Here is a 19,224-nt window from a genome sequence, read left to right on the forward strand (position 1 = left end):
TCCCCAGCCCATCACTGCCTCACACACGAGGTGACCACCAAGCCACTCTCCGGCCATCTGACCCGCAGCTGAGCCCTTCCCAGAGTGCCCGCACCCGCAGGGAGCGCAGGGCTGGATTTGGCCGCCAGAGAGTTGGTGACCCTCGTGAGATCCTCGGTGCATTTAGTTCCTACAGGAGTGTGGGCACCGCTGGGAAATGATCTGCATGCCTTGTTAATTGGATGTTCTTCCACCGCTAGCCTGGGGCAGGATCTCTCCCGGTCCTCCTCTCAACTCCCGGGCCTCTCCTCAGCCAATGAGAGAAGGCACCAAAATAATTGAGCCAATCAGAGCGCGCGGCGCTGATGACTCCTCAGGCAGTCCCAGAGCGCCCAGAGCTCCTCACCTGGACTCCACCCGCGCCCCGCCCCCAGCGCCCCCCGCCAGGAGAATTTGGGGTGGAGGTTATCGAGTTTTATCTTCTTTTTTGTTGTTCCAGAGTCGAGATTAAATGCTCTAGACATGGAATTTCGTGTTCGGACTCAGATGTTTATTAATACTTATCTATATTACAGTGAGTTCTACAGCACTTACAGCTAACAGGCGAAAAATGGCGACGTACCTGTCTCTACAAGCCCTTTTAAGGGCCAATGAGTCCAATTAAAAAAAGACACCATAATAGCCCAAGAACCAATGACCCGTGACCTGCAATGTGGAATTTTCTATCTAATTACAAAAGTACCACCTAGACCCGTGAAGAAGGTGAAAAAGAAAGGAAACTCCACCCTAAAACCTCCATCTTGTTTTATATGTATTAATATAGTCTAAACCAACAAATTCTAAATTTTCCACCATGGGACATTACACACTTCTATTCAAACTACACACCAGTGATCCCAGTTCTATCACACAATTATGGAAAGCTTCTTCACGGCCTCAGGTCAAAAGCAGTGTTTTCCTGGGGGTCAGTGCCTGTCAGCACAGAAAGCCCAAACCCCTCAGTTTCCAGGGTTCCAACAGGGGGAGGTGTCACACCCTGCCCGGCGCTGGCCATGGGGCGTGTGGCGGGGGCCCGGAGCTCTTGGCTACTGTGGGTTGCTGGGGGGCTGCTGTGGGGACACCCCCGGACCTGTGTCCTGCACACACAGCGCTGTTCCAGGAGATGGTTTAGTCCGAGTGTCACTTCATTCACGGCACCGACCGGCTGAGGTTCGTGGAGAGGAACATCTCCAACCGGGAGCAGTTCCTGCACTTGGGCAGCGATGTGGGGCTGCACGTGGGGACACCTCCTTTGGGGACAAGGCTGCCAGGCACTGGAACAGCGACCCGCAATGGATGGAGTACAGACGGGCTGCGGTGGACAGGCACTGCCGGCACAACTACGAGTTGTCCAGCCCGTTCCTCGTGGAGCACAGAGGTGAGCGTGGGGCAGAGCGTGTCCCCTCGGGCCCTGCCCTGGGAATGACCCTGGAGCCCCTCAAAACCTGCCTGGGAATCACCCGAGACACGTCAGCCCTTCTTGTGCCCATTCCCGGGGCCTCCTGCCCCCCCACCCCAAGTAACTCCGGTGGCTCTCCCAGTCCATCCCAGTCTCTTCCAGTGTCCTCACGGTCCCTCCCAGTGTCACCAGAGTCCCTCCCAATTCCTCTCAGTCCACAGCCATTCCATTCGCATTCCACTCCCAGACCTCCACCCTCTCTACCAGTGAATTCCCAATCCCTCCCAGTCTGTTCCAAGTCCTTTTCAGTCCAATCCCAAACCTCCACTCTTTCTCCCGTTCCCCAATCCACTCCACTCTCTCCCAGTGTTCCCCCACTTTCTCCACTTTCATCCCCAGTCCCTCTCACTTCCACAACAGCCCTCTTCCATTTCTCCTAGTCCCCACCCCAGCTGATCCCAGTGTGTCCCCGCTCTCTCCCAGCGCTCCCCAGTGTCCATCTCACTGTGGCCCTCGAGCTCCCAGCCCAGCCCCAGATGCCTGCTCTGCTCCGTGATGGATTTCTGCCTTGCCGAGATCCAACTGAGATGGTTCCAGGGCCAGCAGGAGCTCTCGGGGCATGTGGCCACCAATCTGGTCCCTAATGGGGACTGGATTTCTACCAGCTCCTGGTGCTGCTGGAAACCCCTCCGGCACAGGGTCAGCTCCAGCTCCAGGTAGAGCACGTCAGCCTGGAGCACGGCCCGGACGCCACAGTGTGAGGGGCGTGGGGGAGGCACTGGGGGAGCTGGGAGAGGGATTGAGGTGTGCTGGGAGTAACTGGGAGGGAGTTTGAGATAGTCTGGATTAAAACAGGAGAATGGATCGGCGGTCTAGGATGGCTGAGAAGGAGTTTGAAGGATGCTGGGGAGGGTGGGATGCGGTTCTAGGGGTCCTGGAGAGCACTGGGAGGGTGTCTGGGAGTGCTGGGTATAACTGGGAAGGATTTGAGTGAGCCTGGAGGAGCTGGAAAAAGATCAGGGATTGGAAAGCAGGGTTTGGAATGAGGTTGGTTGTGTTGGAAAGAGACTGGGAGGATCTTGGTGAGTTCTAGTGTGGCTGGGAAGGGATTGGGAGATGGTGTGGGGGTCCTGGGGCAGTGGGGGGCAAATGAGAGGGAGTTATGGCATTTTGAAAGGGACAGGAGGGGCTTTGGTGGGTCCCAAGGAAGCCAGGAAGAGATTAGAAGAATTAGAAGAAGTTTTAGGGAGCCCCAGGTGGGCTGGGGGAGATTTGGAGGATTCTTGGAGAGCCTTGAAATGTCCGTGAGAGGTTTTGGGTGGCCCTGACCCCTGTGATCCCCCAGAGATGCCGCCAGACGCCGCTCACAGCAAGGTGCTGACGGAGATTGGTGGCTCCGTGTTGGGCTTCGTCTTCCTGGCGCTGGGGCTCGGCTTCTACCTGTGCAAGAACGTGAGGGGGGGACCCCGGGTTCATATTCCCCCGCCCCCAGAGTAGGTGTGTTCCTCCTGGGGACCTCCAGACGGGTGTCACCCCCTTTTCCCTGCCCACAGAGCTCCTGAGCCGGCAGCGGCCGCAGCCCCTCCCCATGACCTCAGGCCCAGCCAGGACCCCCCGCTCCGCACCCACATTGATTTTGGGAGGGTTGTGGGTCTGCCCCAGCCCTGCTGTAACTCTGTCCAAGCCAAGCTACTCCCAGTCCTCCCAATAAAGCTTCCCAGTTACACCCAGTTCCGTTTACTGGGGGGCGGGACTGGGAAAGGACTTGGGGGAACCCCGCGGGGGGATCGTGACTGGGGGATAGGGTGGGGTCCAGGTGGGGAACACTGGGTGCTGCGGGTCTGCCCGGCAACCGGTGAGTCATCACAGCTGCTCTCTCTCATTGGCTGAATCTTCTTCATCGCATTCTCTGACTGGCTGAGGAGAGGCCCGGGAGTTGAGAGAAGGAACAGGAGAGATCCTGCCCCGAGCACCGGCACGGGAACAACAGAGCCAGCCTGGGCACAGCGAGGGAATTTATTACCAACCAAATCACAGCGGGACAAGGAAAAGAGAGAGAAATATCTCCAACCCCTTCGCCGACCCAATGGGGATCACCAGGACCACGGATCACCAGGGCTCTGCCCAACGGGGATCACTGGGGATCATCCAACACCGATCCTCCCATGGGGGATGGAGCTGGAGCAAAGCACGAAGCTCTTCCCACACTCGGGGCACTCACAGGGCTTCCCTTAGTGGTGACTCCGTTGGTGTCGGGTCAAGGTTGAGCTCCTGGAGAAGCTCTTCCCACACTCAGTACACTCGTAGGGCCTCTCCCCAGTGTGGATGCGACGATGGTCAGTGAGATGGGAGTTGCGGTTGAATCCCTTCCCGCAGTCGGGGCAGCGGAAGGGCCTCTCCTCTGTGTGAATCCGCTCGTGTAGGAGGAGATTGGAGCTGGTCTGAAACCTCTTCCCACACTTGGGACACTCGTAGGGCCTCTCCCCAGTGTGGATTCGCTGGTGGCTTCTCAGGTTGCAGCTCCACTGAAAGCTCTTCCCACATTCCAAGCAGGTGTAGGGCCATTCCCCTGTGTGGATCACTTGGTGCTGCATTAGGTAGTTGCTGTCCCTGAAGCTTTTCCCGCATTTCCCACACTCATAGGGCTTCTCCCCAGTGTGGATCCTCCGGTGCCGGATCAGGTTGGAGCTCTGGCTGAAACCCTTCCCACATTCCAAGCACTTGTGGGGCTTCTCCCCTCCAGGAGGCTTCTCCATCAGCTCTGAGCTCTGCCTGGATCTCCGGCCGCCTTCCTGGCTCAGGGAGGATCTTTCCTCCTCGCAGCTCCCTGGGCTGGGTTTGCAGCCCCTCCTCGTGAGGGATCTCTGGGGCTTTTCTGCCTCCTCCATCCCCGCACACCTGAGGAATGAAAATTCCTGGTTTAGGGGGAAATAACAAGAAGAGAGCTCCATAAACTGGGTGTTCCTCCTTGCCCAAGTTCATCTCTGGAAGTCATTGGGCATCTTGTGTCTCTAATAACCTCCCAAACACCAAGATTCCTACCCAAAATCCTCCAAACTTTAAGACACGCATCAAATCTCCCCAAATATCAAGCTTCAGCCAAAATCCCCTCCAAAATTTTGCAGGTTTAAAAGCAAAACCAGTGAGAGACTCCAAGTCAGAAATACAGTTTGATAGGAAAAAAGAGAAGAGAAATAAAATACATGCAATAGTACAAAAGGAAACACCTGACAGAATCAGAATACAACCTGACACCCCGCTAGTTAGGGTGGTGGTAGCAGTCCCGATGAAGTGGTCTTGTTGTAGTAGTGATGCTGTAGAAAGGTCTGGTAGCTCTTGTCCTCTGGAAACCAGTGGGTAAGGGCTGCCTTGGTGTTCCAAATCTCAGATTTTATCTAGGTAGGAAAGGCTTGGCTCCTCCCCCTGGCTGGAGCATCTCCCAATGGGATGATGGAATTTTATCAGTCATGCAGTGGCACTCAATGGCCCATTAACAGAAGATATCTTCCTGGAGGAAGGATGGGTTGTGGAAATGATAAAGAACACTGCCCCAGCTGGTTTTAACAGATGGCCCATTAGCAGAGGATATCTCCCACACAGACATAAGGATCACTGCTCCACCTGGTTTTCCACCTCTTTTTGTTCTTTTGTTTCTTCCCAGGTCCTCTGACTGGTTACTTCATGTTTGCTGCTGATTTCCTCTCCCTTTTGAAGATGAAAATGGTAAAAGTGTCTTTGACCTGCCTTGCTGGATATTGTGAAGAGGAAGAGTCATCTACTGCAAGTGGAAGTGTCACAGGTGGAGCAGAGTTCTGTGAGTGCTGTATCAAACCAGACCTCGTCAGAGCTGCCAGAACAACTGGTCCATGCTGCCCTTCACTGCTCTGCCTGTTCCCCACTGTTTCATGCCAGAGTAATTTAACTGCTGTTAATTGGGTGTGTGTTTCACTCGAGCCAGTGCAGCAGAACCAGCAGAAAGCAGCCCCAGAATGAATGGGGCTCTGCAGAGGAGCCCCAGACTATTCATCAGCCTGCCCGCAGAACTGGCTCCAACTCTGAACCCTTGTGACCACACTCTGAAGAAGACACACTTCTGATATTTCTGAGGCACTTATGACTGAGGCACTGCATGTGCTTGTGCAGGTAAGAATCCCAAAGTTCTTTCTTACTTCAGGAAAAACCCTGCAGCAGTGCATACCCAGCATCTGCTATCAGCACATCCTGGCTGCACGTGCAGGAGAAGCAGCAGCAGCATTGTACACGTGGGTTTGTTAAGCTGAAATCCCCTACACTTTGAACAGTGCTCATCACAAACATATTTAATGGCACACCGATGCCATACATTTCTCCTAAAAGCCTCCCTTATAACAACTTTGCTAAATTTTGAGGATGAACGAGCAACTTCGGTCTCAGTCCGGAGGTGGAGGGGTTCTAAACACTGACTTTCCGAGAGCAGCATCTCTCATGAAGCGCTCGGGGCCACCCGAGGCGCCGCCGGGAGCGCGGTGCAGAAGCCGGCCCGGACTCAGCCGCAGCGCCGGGCACCGCGCATCGCTGCTCTGCAGGGCGGCCCGCACGTCCTCCAGCAGCTGCCGCAGGCTGCCCTTCTCCTGCTGCAGCTCGGCCATGCGCTCCTCGGCCCGCTCCAGCGCCACCATCTCCTCGCAGCGCTCTCGGGAGCAGGGCCCCGGCGGCCGCCGCTCGGGCTCGGCGGGGGCTGCGCGGGCGGATGTGGCTCTCGATGTGCTCGCCCTCCCGGCCCAGCGGCAGCCGCGGCCCCGCGCGGGTGCTGAAGTGGCCGCAGAGCCGCGCGTGGAGCTGGCGGAAGGTGAGCTCGGCCCAGAGCCCGTCCCACAGCCCCGCGCACTCCTCGGGCTCCGCCGCCTCCTCCGGCGCCAGCGCCCGGCACAGCGTGCGGGACTCCTCGCCGGGGATGCGGCCCGGCCCGGCGCAGTCCCGCTGCTGGAAGATCTCCTGCAGGGACTGCTCCGGGCCGCTGGCCAGCACGACCATCTCGTTCTCCACGCCGCGCTCTAGCCCGTAGCGGTGGGCGAGGGCGCTGAGCAGCCACTGCGTGCGCCGGGCCGGCCGCCCGGAGGGGTCCCAGCCCTCAGGCGGCTCCATCGCGCCCGCCCGGCCCGCGGCGCTGCCCGAGCATCCTGAGCGCCGCCCACCCGAGCGCTCGGCCCCGGCCCCGGCACGGAGCGCCCGGCTCGCCCCGCACGGAGCCGCGTCCGCCTTTGTCCGGCAGGAGCAGGGACTCGGGCAAAGCGGGCAGGTGCCGCCCTGCTCCCTTGGTCTGCCAAGCCCGAGCCCCAAGTGTGGTTCTTATTTCTTAGCTAATTTCTCCCTGCTTTCTCTCTGACACAAGCAAGACAATAGCATCGCACAATCCAGTTTGACAAGTAAGGCTTGTGAACGAGTGAGCGCTTCCACTAAATTAAAAACCCAATGTGTGTAGCCGTGGAATCGGGTTTTAACCCTTTAAGTGCGGCGGAAATAAGATGCACAGCTACATGGTCATCTTTCATGACAGGAAGAAAGAGACAAGTTTATTCAGAAATACACTCGGTTTATAGCATGACTCGTAATTCCCAGAGTAGAGAAAAGGTGATTGGTTCAGAGAGAAGACACCCCATTCCCAGGGCCTGGTCACACATCACAACAGCTGTTCTATCTTTGTTACTAATTCCTTTTTATTTTGACCAAATTATCAGCCTGGGAGAAATTCTCCCTAGCCTTGAGCTGGACCAGCTTATCGGCTGGGAACAGAGCTGAAAAGCTCCAGCCTGGAATATTATTCAGGCTGTAATTTTCTTACTTTCTCAATATGTGTCCCACAAATGTGCTTGAACGTCGACCTTCTGTTCGCTCAGGCTTCCTCACCTCTGTAGATGAGGTGACTTCCAGGTGTTGGTGTGTGGGTGTTAAGAGGTCTGTGTTAGAGATGAGTAAGTGTTCAACTCGTTCAAACGAGCTGCCCAAAGCAGTGATTTTGGTCTCTCTTTGCCTGGGGAGCAGGACCGGGGTTGTTGAACGCAGGCAGCAGCACGAGCAGGGCTCCTCCAGCAGCAGGGACACGCCAGGAGCCAGAGGGGACCGTGGCACCAGAGGGGACCGTGGCACCAGCCGTGCCCGAGGCCTGAACAGGCTGCCAAAGTCTGGTGGTGCTGACAGGCTGCGTTAACAGCCCAGGTAAGGCGTGGTGAGGAGCCAGGGCTGGGGGCCACCCAAGGAGTCCTGTCAAGAGCAAATCATTCTAATATTCTCTCTAGGACAAAAAAGGAACAAACCAGTCCAGTTGATATGTGAGGAAAAAGAATTCAAGTTCGTTTAAAACGCTGCTTAATACAGGGTTGGGTTTCTTTTGAGTGAACTGGTGTTAATAAATATTCGGTCCCATATGATGGGGTTTCTCTGCAAATAGGCCTTGATGGGAAATTACTGAATACCTTTTGTTTTGCTCTTTCTTAAGTTGAGCACCTGAGTAGCTTTGTTGAGGAATGGAGAACTATTTGTAGGTCAGTATTTTCTCAGGAGGAGCCTTAAATTTTAGCACAGGAGGAAGGAAAGGCAAAGGTTTGAAAGCCTTCCCCTGCTGAAGTGACACACTTTGAGAGGAGTCTGTGAGGAGAAGTCCCCTCAGGCACTGCCAGGGCTGTTTGCCTCCTCTGCAGGTTCAGTATTCTGGGAGTTCCACAAGCCTCAGATGCCACTGTATTTTCCCCTGAATATTTTTGTCGTGCAGTACACAGGGAGAATATTTTGTGCTAGATTCTCCTCTGGGCTGAGAGGAATGTTGAATTTGTCTTTACAAATGAGCTGTGGATCAGCCTGTAGATAAGGCTAGCACTGAGAGATAAAAGAAACAATGGGATGGATTCCACTGATTGATGAATGGAAAAAGATATTTGCCTTTACAAACAAACTGTAGGGCTGCTGATAAATGAAATTGGATATCGAAAGATGAAAGAAGCAACGGGGGGAAAACTATGAATTCTATAAGAATTAAAAATTAAAAGGGAGGGTTATACTTTAGAGGGGAATTTCAGGTATCAGGCGTTCCGGGAAGTCTGTGCCTCTCAAATACCTCAGCCAAAGGGGAAAGAGAGAGGGAAATGCGGCCGGGAAAATAGGATAAAAAGGAGGCTGCGTCCTCCGAAAATTTGAGAGATCCCAGGGGAATGTCCCATGGCCTCTCCCTTTATTCGAATAAAGCAAAAAGGACTCCTCTGTCTCCTTTTTGGACATAAACCTCTGGTGTTTGTGGATTAATTTTCCTGACACCCCCACGGCCCATGGTAAAAAGATGAGAGTTGCTGTAGCTCATAAAAGGACAAACAACATTTGTTTAACCCGTGGTCTGCCAGGGAACCACGGAAACGTGTCCCATTCCCATCCTTTGCACATTTGGACCGGAATATGAGCTACTTTCTCACTTTCTTTGTTTTGTGTTTCACCACTTTTCCTTTGTGTTCTGTTTGGGAACAGCAGTTTGAGTAATTTGATTTTCCACAAATTCCTCCTCTTTCTGTTAGTGGATAATCTGATTCCATCCCATGGGGAAACGTTGCATTCCTCATCTGAATAGATTGGTCTGTAAGAAGATCAGGAGCTGGAGCTGTCTGGTTGGGTGTTATTTTGAGGACATTGTGTAATCTAATTATGCCATTGAAATGATAAATGACTTCTCTGTCTCCTGATATGAATTCGTTAGGGCTCCCAGGGGCTGGTCCATGCTGGTGTAGGATTTGTTCTGGTGCCTGTTCATCTTTTCTCCATTTTTGGTGTGCTCCCTTCAGCCAGGGCTGCACCAATTGAGCACATTAATTAAATCACCGCATACCTGGATTTCCAACTCATTTCCCTGAACTTGTGGCACCAAAAACACCCCAGTGCCCCAATACACCCTAAATAACCTGGACAGTGACAGCACAGGTTGGAGTGAGGAGAGGGATGATTCCCCCCCGCTGTTTTTCATGATGTTTTCCCAACATTCTCCGTTTGTTGTTTCCCTTTGCAGCTTAACCAATTTCTGTTGCAGTCAGATATCCTCACTATGGGCTCTGCCTTTAGCTGTGCAAATTCCATCTGTGCGAGCAGGCAGAGCTTGGGGTGAGGGGCAGAGGGAATCAGCCCAATTCCTCCCCCAGGCATGAAGAGTTTGGTAAATTGTCTGCGCTTTGTCTCAGCAGAGTTAATTTGCATTTCTAAAGTTCCTCTCCTGGCTCTGCCTGGAATGAATCTTCTTTTCATCACAGCCCATCAGGTGACTCACATATTCTCTCCTTCCTCTCTCCCCTCCCCCCTCCCGCTGCTTTTCTTTTTTATTCTCTTTTTAAAACAATATTCTATTAAATATTACAGGGCTTCTGGTTATGCCAAATGCAGCCTAAAGGAGAACAGTGAACATTACAAATTCCATACCAAATTGTTGCCATCACTAACAGCCACTCATAAACATACACAAAAAATCCCAAAAGGAATAAAGATTTTTTCTGCTTATTCCCTGAACACTAAAATGTGGTTCTCACACCCTTGGCCCAATCTTAACTGAAAATATAAAAGTAGGATTATTAAGAAAAAACATTCTAATGGTGTAATCTTGTCACCAAAACTGCAGGAGGACCCAAAACTCTTCAACACCATTTCTACTGTTAGAGAATCAAGGCATTACTTGATTCTGGCCAGGATGTGCAACAGAAATAATTTCAGCCATACATAGCCCGGGTGTGCAGAGGAAATCATTCCAAGAGATGTGAGTTTTACAGGATTTTCCCTTAACTTTTCACAGACCAAAACCTATAGAAATCCATTGGTTTTATGTTCATTGCTTCCAAGTTGTGTAGTTCTGAGTATTAATTTCCTATCGGCCCTGGATTTCTTCCCCTCTATATTAATTAAGTCCGCACTCCTGGATTTCCTTATCATCCTTTTGCAGACCAGGCATCTCCAACTATGCCAGGGGCAGTGTCTGGGGTGGGTGTTCCTTGATGTTTGTTGATGGGCCTTAATGGTCGTTATCTTTGTGAGTATCTTTTGGGCTATTCCCAGTCTGTTGAGATGTTAAACTCATCTCTGTTTAGTAGTGGAAAATTCCTTAGAAATCTCTTTAAAATTCGTTTCCCCAATGCAAAGGCACATGAAGCCTGAGTAGAGAAATAGATTTTTAAAATTACACTCGGTATATTTTCTGACCATGGAATCCCCGGCAGCCCAGTGTGTGAGTGTAACTGAGGGGCAGAGTGGAATTGTGCCGTTGTCTTCCCCAGCAGCTGTGGCAGTGCAGGCACAGAAAGCAGCGAAGCTCCAGCAGTGGCAGCAAGGATTGGCCCCAGTGTGTGGAGATGCCAAAGGAGGGTGCCCAGGCAGAGGATTTCAGCAGAGGATCTGTGGGCAGGCCCAGGGGCTTGGCCCGATGTGGAGCCCTGGCTGCTGCTGCGTTGCCTTCAGTGCAGGGTCAGTGGTGCCCTCCCATGCTGCTCCTGCAGCCGGGAATTCCAAATTCCTTTGGCATGGCCCTGTTTAACATCCACATCCCATTCCAATTTCTTTTCTGACTCTGGTAGAGCCATGGCTGTGGCGTCCATCCCTTTCTTTTTTAATTTTCTCAAGTTTTGTTCTTTTTCTTATGTCCATACCATAATACTAGGGCTGTCTGGGGTTAAAAAGTCGTACAATGTTCTGGATGGAACAGAGAATCCTCAATGCAGGTTCTGCAAATCCCTGTTAATCCTCAGAATGTTCCCAGCTGCTTTTTAGTGCTGGGTAATATTGCTTCTGAGATTCCCTGGTCCCTCCCTGGGTTAATACACCACAAACCTTGAGTCAAAATATGTCTGAAATATTTTACTTTTTTCTCCACCATTTGCGCTGTTTTTTCAAATAATAAAAAATATTTTTTAGCCTGAACATTCAGCCATTTCACAGAGGCTTCTTCTGCCACTTCTTGTCCTCCTGATTGGGGAAAGTCATCCACATCCTGCATTAACCCAATCCCTGGGGTGGGGTAAATTCCTGTGATATTTTCTGCAAGATTTGCCCCAATAAGGCTGGTGCTTCCGTGCATCCCTGCAGAAGGACCGTCCATGTCTTTTCCATTTTCCCTTCTACCTCTTGTTCCCACTCAAAGGCAAAATCCAGTTTACCATCCTGTGTCAGTGGGCATCCCCAGAAAGCATCTTTGCCATCAAGGACTGAATGGTGTCAGTGTGAGGAGGGCACCTGGTTGAAGATGGTGTAAGGATGTGAGAGCCCCTGGGAGCTGGGGCCCCCTTGGGCCCTGGGGTTCATCCCTCAGGGGCTGTAGAAACTCTGCCATGGCCTTTGCCTTCCCCTTGGCCTTTTCCTCCTCCCTTCTTGCATTCCCCTGCTGTGCCTTTGTGACCAAGTGCTCCAGGGGCTTCTTCTGCCCCTCCTGCAGCCCCCTCAGTGCCTGGGGGTGCTCATCCTCTGACAGCTGCTGAGCTTTCTGCTAAATCATTCCTTTCTGCACTGACCCAAGGAAAATGCTAAAAAGCTAATCTGGATGCTTGCACGTCCAATGCCCATTTCCCAGCTGTTCCTTTGTGCTGCTGCTCCTTGTGCTGTGGCTGCCGTGGCCAGCCCGTATCCCAGAGCCGGTGCCTGTCCTGCCGCAGTGTCCAAACGCGGCCCCCCCGGCGGGCAGGGCCGGCAGCTCCACGGGGCCGGGCAGCGGCCGGGGCGTCCCGCAGCCTCCTGGGGGCCGGGGGCCACTGCCGGGCCTGCAATTGCCGGGGGGTGCTGGGCTCAGGCAGCGCCCGGCGCTGAGCCCCGGCTGCCCCACAGCCCCGGCCCGGCCCCGCAGCTCCTCACAAGCCCCCAGCCCGTGCTCCCGGTGCCGCCCCTCTGCGCCCGCTCCTGCCGCTGCCCAGCACAGAGAAACCCCCTGCAATCCTGACCTCCTTGTGTGCCTGTCCTGGCAACCGGGGATACAAAGGATCTGCATCAGCTGGCAACTTTTGAGGATCAAATCCTGCTGAAAAACATCCCCATCCTCAGTATTTTTCTCTTCCTCCTCTTTACCGTCCTTCATTTTTTTTTTCCCAGATAGAGTGCTCCTGCTTCATCTTGACTGAACCATATTCCTGCACACTCCCCTTCACCCAATCCCTTCCCAGCACACCAACAGCATCCATCCCCTGTTGTCTAAATCCCTTCTGGACTTCCCTTATTGCCCCCCTGGGTGTCCATGTCCGTGATTACCTCTGGAAGAATGTGCAAACTCCCTCCACATGCTGCCAAGGGACCCTTCAGAGATATTTTGGGATCATCATCACTTTGGCCAGGAGCCCTTCCTGGCTTTCCCTTTCTACCCTCCATGGGTGCCCTGCCATGTTTAGTCCCCGAAGATCCCACTGTAGTCACTGCTGAGATTTTCAGTGCTCTCTGGCTGCCGACTGTTCCCAGCCCCCCTGATCTGTCACTCGTCTGTCTCCTGGCCCCAGCGCCCCCCGGCAGGGGAATTTGGGGAGGTGGGAGGGGGGGAGCGCCAAGGCCGGGCCCCCCCGCGCTGTGGTGGCGGCAGCGGCTGCAGTGGGGAGCGAGTGCGGGCGGGAGCGGCCGAGAGCCCAGCGCTGCCCCAGCCCGAGCTGCCCCAGCTCCATCGCTGCCCCTGCGCTGGGATGCTGTGGGTTTGGGGGGAAGAGGGAGCCGGCAGTGGGTGCTGGGCCTGGGGGCAGCAGGAGAAGGGAAGGAGAAGCAGGCTTGAAGAACCAAATGGTCAAAAGATATACGTGGGAGGAGAAGGTGGGATTCTGCGGGAGGAAGAGGAATAGTAGGAGGAACAGGGATGTGAGAAAGAGTAGGGACACAGGAGGAGGAGGAGCAGAATCAGTAAACACCACAAGGTTCCAGCCCTTCCTTTATCTGTAGCCTCCCCCAGCCCCCGGCGCGTTGTCTCCCCACATGCAGCCGGTGACTGGGGAGGGCATCCACGATTTTCACAGGGGTGAATCTTGGTGTTGCTGATCTGTATTTGGCTAAAAATTACTGTTTTGGTTTTTTACAGGGACTGAATCTTTATCTTTGGAGGGGATGTTTGCAGAACCTTGATGTTTGGGGGATTATTTAACTGGGTTTTGGTGTTTAAAGGAGTTTTGGGTTGAAGCTGGATGTTCTGGAGGTTCTTACACATACAAGATGCCCAATACCTTTCAGAGATGAACTTGGGTAAGGAGGAACCCCCAACCTAAAGCACTCTCCTCTTTTTTTTCCTCTCAAACCACGATTTTTCATTCCAAAGGCGTGGGCGCATGGAGAAGGAGAACAAGTCCCAGAGATCCCTCATGAGGAGGGGCTGCAAACCCAGCCCAGGGAGCCGCGAGGAAGAAAGACCCTCCCTGAGCCGGGAAGGCGGCCGGAGATCCAGGCAGAGCTCAGAGCTGGTGGAGAAGCCTCATGGAGCGGAGAAGCCCCACAAGTGCTTGGAATGTGGGAAGGGTTTCAGCTACAGCTCCAAACTGATCCGGCACCAGGTGATCCACACTGGGGAAAAGCCCTACGAGTGTGGGGAGTGCGGGAAGGGATTCAGAGATAGCTCCAAACTGATCCAACACCAGAGAATCCACACTGGGGAAAAGCCCTATGAGTGTGGGATATGTGGGAAGAGTTTCAGCGACAGCTCTGGCCTGATCCGGCATCGGGTGATCCACACTGGGGAACGGCCCTATGAGTGTGGGGAATGTGGGAAGAGCTTTCGGTGGAGCTCCTCCCTGAAGGACCACCAGCGCATCCACACTGGGGAGAGGCCGTATGAGTGTCCTGAGTGTGGGAAGAGGTTTCAGACCAGATCCAGTCTCCTCCTGCATGAGAAGATACACGCAGAAGAAAGGCCATTCCGCTGCCCCGACTGCGGGAAGGGCTTCAAGCAGAATGGCAACCTCACAGTCCACCAGCGCATCCACACTGGGGAGAGGCCCTACGAGTGTACTGAGTGTGGGAAGAGCTTCTCACAGAGCTGTACCTTGACCCGACACCAACGGAGTCACCACTAAGGGAAGCCCTTTGAGTGTCCCGAGTGTGGGAAGAGCTTCGTGCTCTGCTCCAGCTCCATCCCCCATGGGAGGATCAGTGTTGGATGATCCCCAGTGACCCCCGTTGGGCAGAGCCCTGGTGATCCGTGGTCCTGGTGATCTCCGTGGGGTGGGGGGAAGGCGTTGAAGAAATTTCTCTCCTTTCTCCTTGTGCTGCTGTGATTTGGTTGGTAATAAATTCCCTCGCTGTGCCCAGGCTGGCTCTGTTGTTCCCGTGCCGGTGCTCGGGGCGGGATCTCTCCTGTTCCTTCTCTCAACTCCCGGGCCTGTTCTCAGCCAATCAGAGAATGCGATGAAGAAGATTCAGCCAATCAGAGAGAGCAGCTGTGATGACTCACCGGTTGCCGGGCAGACCCGCAGCACCAGTGTTCCCCACCTGGACCCCACCCTCGCCCCCAGTCACGATCCCCCCCCGGGGTCCCCCCAGGTCCCTCCCCAGTCCCGCCCCACAATAAACGAAACTGGGTCTAACTGGGAAGCTTTATTGGGGAGGGGGGATATGCACCCCGGGACCCCCCCCCCCCCCCCCCCACCTTCTTGCACAGGTAGAAGCCGAGCCCCAACGCCAGGAAGATGAAACCCAACACGGAGCCCCCGATCCCCATCAGCACCTTGCTGCGGGCGGTGTCTGGCGGCATCTCTGGGCGTCCACAGGAGTCAAGACCTCCCAAAATCTCTCACAGACACCCCAAGCTACTCCAATCACTCTCCCAGTCACCTCTAGCCCACCCAGGACTCCTTGAATCCTCCTCCCAATCTCTTCCCGGCCTCCCCAGGACCCACCAACGCTCCTCCTGTCCCTCTCAGGATCCCATAACCCCCTCTCAGTTGCCCCCCACCAGCCCAGGACCCCCAAACCTTCTCCCAGTCCCTACCCAGTCTCACCAGGACTCACCAGGACTCCTCCCAGTCTCTTCCCATCACAGCCAACCTTATTCCAACCCTTGCTTTCCAGATCCAGATCTTTCTCTATCCCCTCCAGGTTCACTCAAACCCCACCCTGTTCCCCCCAGCTGATCCCAGTGTGTCCCTACTCTGTCCCAGTGCCCCCCAGTGTGTCCATCTCACTGTGGCCCTCGAGCTCCCAGCCCGGCCCCAGCTGCCTTCTCTGCTCCATGGATTTCTACCCTGCTGAGATCCAGGTGAGGTGGTTCTAGGGCCAGCAGGAGCTCTCAGGGCATGTGGTGGCCACCAGGACCAGGTCCCCAACACAAGAGGGCTGGTGTGGAGAGGGACTGGGAATGAAATTGGAGAGAGTGGGGGAACACTGGGAGAGAGTGGATTGGATTGGGGCAATGGGAGAGAGAGTGGAGGTTTGGGATTGGAATGAAAAGGACTTGGAAAGGACTGGGAGGAACTGGGGGGTCATTGGGGGAGAAGGGAGAGATTTCGAAGGGCACTGGGAGGGCACTGGGAGAGAGGATGGAGGTTTGGGAGTGGAGTTAGAAGGACTGGGAGTGGACTGGGAATGGAATGGCTGTGGACTGAGAGGAATTGGGAGAGCCACTGGAGTCACTTGGGATGAGGGGGCAGGAAGCCCCGGGGATGGGCACAAGAAGGGCTGACGTGTCTCGGGTGATTCCCAGGCAGGTTCTGAGGGGCTCCAGGGTCATTCCCAGGGCAGGGCCCGAGGGGACACGCTCTGCCCCACGCTCACCTCTGCGCTCCACGAGGAACGGGCTGGACAACTCGTAGTTGTGCCGGCAGTGCCTGTCCACCGCAGCCCGTCTGTACTCCATCCATTGCGGGTCGCTGTTCCAGTGCCTGGCAGCCTTGTCCCCAAAGGAGGTGTCCCCACGTGCAGCCCCACATCGCTGCCCAAGTGCAGGAACTGCTCCCGCTTGGAGATGTTCCTCTTCATGAACCTCAGCCGCTCGGTGCCGTGAATGAAGTGACACTCGGACTAAACCATCTCCTGGAACAGCGCTGTGTGTGCAGGACACAGGTCTGGGGTAGCCCCCCAGCAGCCCCATAGAAGCCCACAGTAGCCAAGAGCTCCGGGCCCCCGCCACACGCCCCATGGCCAGCACTGGGCAGGGTCTGACACCTCCCCCCTGCTGGAACCCTGGAAACTGAGGGGTTTGGGCTTTCTCTGCTGACAGGCATTGACCTCCAGGAAAACACTGCTTTTGACCTGAGGCTGTGAAGAAGCTTTCCAGAATTGTGTGATAGAACTGGGATCACTGGTGTGTAGTTTGAATAGAAGTGTGTAATGTCCCATGGTGGAAAATTTAGAATTTGTGGTTTTAGACTATATTAATACATATAAAACAAGATGGAGGTTTTAGGGTGGAGTTTTCTTTCTTTTTCACCTTCTTCACGGGTCTTGGTGGTACTTTTGTAATTGGATAGAATATTCCACATTGCAGGTCAGAGGTGATTGGTTGTTGGGTTAAAAGTAAAAAGAATTTAGGTGTCTGTTCTTAATTGGACAGATTGGCCCTTAAAAGGCCTTGTAGAGAGAGATACGTGTCCATTTTTGGCCTGTTAGCTAGAAGTGCTGTAGAACTCACTGTAATATAGATAAGAATTAATAAATATCTGAGTCCAAACACGAAATTCCGTCTCTCGAGCATTTAATCCTGACTCTGGAAGAATAAAAGATAAAACGCGATACCCCCCTCCCCAAATTCTCCTGGCGGGGGGCGCTGGGGGCGGGGCGCGGGTGGAGTCCAGGTGAGGAGCTCTGGGCGCTCTGGGACTGCCTGAGGAGTCATCAGCGCCGCGCGCTCTGATTGGCTCAATTATTTTGGTGCCTTCTCTGATTGGCTGAGGAGAGGCCCGGGAGTTGAGAGGAGGACCGGGAGAGATCCTGCCCCAGGCTAGCGGTGGAAGAACATCCAATTAACAAGGCATGCAGATCATTTCCCAGCGGTCCCCACACTCCTGTAGGAACTAAATGCACCGAGGATCTCACGAGGGTCACCAACTCTCTGGCGGCCAAATCCAGCCCTGCGCTCCCTGCGGGTGCGGGCACTCTGGGAAGGGCTCAGCTGCGGGTCAGATGGCCGGAGAGTGGCTTGGTGGTCACCTCGTGTGTGAGGCAGTGATGGGCTGGGGAGATGCGTGGACACTGCACATAATCACTTCCAAGCAAAAATCATTCCAGGAAGGAGTAACAGCTTCTGACAGAGACCAAGTGTTGCCACCAGGTGCTCCTGCCAACAGCCGCCTGCAGAAAGGAGCACACACACCAATGCACGTGGGCTTTGGCTGTCCTCTGGCAGAGAAGTCCCCAGGGGACACAGGTCTCTGTGGCAGGAGCAGGCACCAGCATTGGCAGGCCTTGGGGGCGGCAGGTGTCCTTTGGCAGGGACTCTGCCACACCTGCTGATTTCACTGCTCCCAGGGCTCAGAGCAGCATTCGTGCCCTGGGCCATACGTCCCGTGTCCGTGTCACACTCCTGTGTGTGTGACGGCCACCCAGCACCGGGTCTTGTCCCAGAGAGGCCCCGGCAGCTGCTGTGGAAGACCCCGATGCCCTTCCTGCTGCAGCTGCATCGGCAACCGTGGGGGCTCCTTCTGCTGCCCTGAGCAGGCAGAGCAGAGGAGCATCTGCTTGTTGTTTGAGCCATTCCTAAAATTCCTGTTGGGCTGCCCTCGAACCTTGGGGGAACGTCTTCCTTGCAAGCTGGGCCACTTTGGGGGGTGGGGGTGTCCCCAGGGCACGTGGAGGTGTGTCCTAGGGCTCTTTGTGACACAGTGCACCGTGGTCACCGTGCAATAGGAAAGGGACAGAACGTACAAGGGTGACCCTTTGTGACACGTCGTGACATAGGTGCTGGCGGTGACACGGCCACACCACAGTGCTCGGTGCACTCGTCGGGACAGGACGGAGAGAGCGGTGCTGTGAGGAGCCCCCACACAGCCAGCTTGTTCCTTACTGACCCGGAGCTTTTCCAAAGCGTTTCCTCTGCAGGTGGCCTCGAGGACAGACTGCAGGACACGGTGTCCTGTAGCCTTCCCAAGGCTTCTCTGTTGCAGCTGCCTACAAGGCACAACTGCAGCACTTGCCCATCTGGAGCTTTTCCGAGACATCTCTCCTGCAAGCAGTCCCAACTCCAAACAGTGACATGGAGCAGACACCACCCAGAGTGCCCAAGCTGGCCTGGGTGAAGGAGGAGGAGGAGGCTGCAGCTCCCACAGCACAGCAGCCTGAAGAGCTGGAGAAGATCCAGCTGCTGCAGGAGGGTGAGTAGCAGAGCTGGGCCACAGGGCTGGTGCCTGCAGCCAGCTTAGCCCCATCCCATCCCATCCCATCCCATCCCATCCCATCCCATCCCATCCCATCCCAACATGCCCATGGATAGGACAGAAGAGGGGCTGGGGCTGAACCCCCTGGCAGCCACCCCCCATCCCTGGAGCATCCCAGGGCTGTCCCTGCCTGGGAATGCAGGGCTGGCCTGTGTTCTCCGGCCTCTCCCACAGCCCCTCAGCCCTGGCTGCGCTCGCTCTTTGCCAGGTGCCACCATGGACCCGACACAAGAGCAGGACCCTGCCCGTGGCCGCTTCCGCAGAACAGCGCAGGTACTGCAGCCATCCCCACCTGGGCTGGGCCTGCTGTCACTGCTCAGCCCAGCACCGTGCTTGGAGCACTCCATGGATTCTCCCTCTCTTCCTGCCCTTCTCCTGCAGATGATCTATGAATTCATCATGTGCATTTGGCGGGAAGAGACCACCGGTGTGGGCACTGGGCTCTTGGCAAACTTTCCCCTCTTCACTGCTGAGACCGGGGCTGCCATGCTGGATTTG

General features: G+C 54.8%; 1 protein-coding gene across 1 annotated transcript in view; it reads left to right on the forward strand.

The window, feature by feature from the left end:
- LOC148217871 (uncharacterized) overlaps positions 1–19,224 on the forward strand; it is a 218,515-nt gene that overhangs the window by 162,929 nt on the left and 36,362 nt on the right. Inside the window, 2 exon segments of the mRNA XM_088158321.1 lie at positions 1,994–2,007; positions 13,849–14,509. Coding sequence (XP_088014447.1) covers positions 1,994–2,007; positions 13,849–14,509 — 675 coding nt within the window.

This window comes from Sturnus vulgaris, unplaced genomic scaffold (genome assembly GCF_052056855.1).
Source record: "Sturnus vulgaris isolate bStuVul1 unplaced genomic scaffold, bStuVul1.hap1 Scaffold_198, whole genome shotgun sequence".
Classification (NCBI taxonomy): domain Eukaryota; kingdom Metazoa; phylum Chordata; class Aves; order Passeriformes; family Sturnidae; genus Sturnus; species Sturnus vulgaris.